Source organism: Trichechus manatus, unplaced genomic scaffold (assembly GCF_000243295.1).
Source record: "Trichechus manatus latirostris isolate Lorelei unplaced genomic scaffold, TriManLat1.0 scaffold00145, whole genome shotgun sequence".
Lineage (NCBI taxonomy): Eukaryota > Metazoa > Chordata > Mammalia > Sirenia > Trichechidae > Trichechus > Trichechus manatus.
Genome location: NW_004444081.1, coordinates 2,269,606 through 2,270,592, shown reverse-complemented (window position 1 = coordinate 2,270,592; position 987 = coordinate 2,269,606). Strand labels below are relative to the sequence as shown.

The 987-nt window shown below is 33.8% G+C and overlaps 1 protein-coding gene across 1 annotated transcript in view; it reads right to left on the bottom strand.

Annotated features, from left to right (window-relative positions):
- The window catches only part of NUF2 (NUF2 component of NDC80 kinetochore complex), a 37,148-nt gene that overhangs the window by 26,271 nt on the left and 9,890 nt on the right, over nucleotides 1–987 (bottom strand). Inside the window, exon 5 of the mRNA XM_004385758.2 lies at nucleotides 66–163. Within this exon, the coding sequence (XP_004385815.2) occupies nucleotides 66–163 (98 nt within the window). The remainder of the gene's footprint in view (nucleotides 1–65; nucleotides 164–987) is intronic.

Below are 987 nucleotides of genomic sequence, written 5' to 3'. Positions count from 1 at the left end.
AGATTTATAGTCCATAAATGATATTATTAAGTGGTATGTGACCCAAAAATGTATTTGAATCTTACATATTGCCAAAGGAACTCCATATATGTCTCACGGCATGATTCTCTGAAGTGAATGAAGTTGATAATGCCACTTAAAAACCGACTTGTCCGTTTTGCTTCTAAAATAGAAGGTAAGACTCTTAAACATTCAAAACATAATACCAAAATGAAAATTCATCCTCTCCCATCATATGCTCTGCTTATAGTACATAGAATAAAACTGTGTGTATGCTATAATTAACCAACATACAGAAAATCTGTTCTAACTTAAGGATCAGTATTATTTTTGCATTAGTAACTAAAAATGAAAAAAAAAAAAAAAAAAGGCAAACTAGGAATTCCACTTCTGGCCATGAGGGAATAACAGGGACCACATTTACCATTCCACCTTAAACAGCTAGAAAACTAGACAAAATATGTGAAACAACAGGTTACAGACATGAGAGAAGGAACACAAATGAAGTGAGCCCTATGAAAGCAGCAGCTCACTGCTGGAAGAACACAAGCAGAGCCTCGGGGTATTGCTAAATCAAGAAGATCAAGTTTAGAGAGATCAAGGCAGTTAGAATTTACAAAACTGAGTACTGGAGATATGCAACAAGGACTCCTCAAGTTTTCAGCTGAGTATTAATCAATGCAAGAATGTGTGAGGAAATTACCAAAGCCAGGGAAGAACAAGAAATAGTTAAAGGAATACAAAAAAATCCAGCACCCAACAAAGTAACATATACAATGTCTGACATCCAATAAAAATGACTTAGCATGTAAAGAAACAGGAAAAATATGATGCATAACAAGGAGAAAAAAAATCAATCAACAGAAACATACTCAGATATAATACAGATAATAGATTTAGTAGATAGGAATGTGAAATCAGCCTTTATAAATACAGGTAGTTCACAACTCATGAAGTATTCAAGTTACAAGGAGCTACACTTATGAC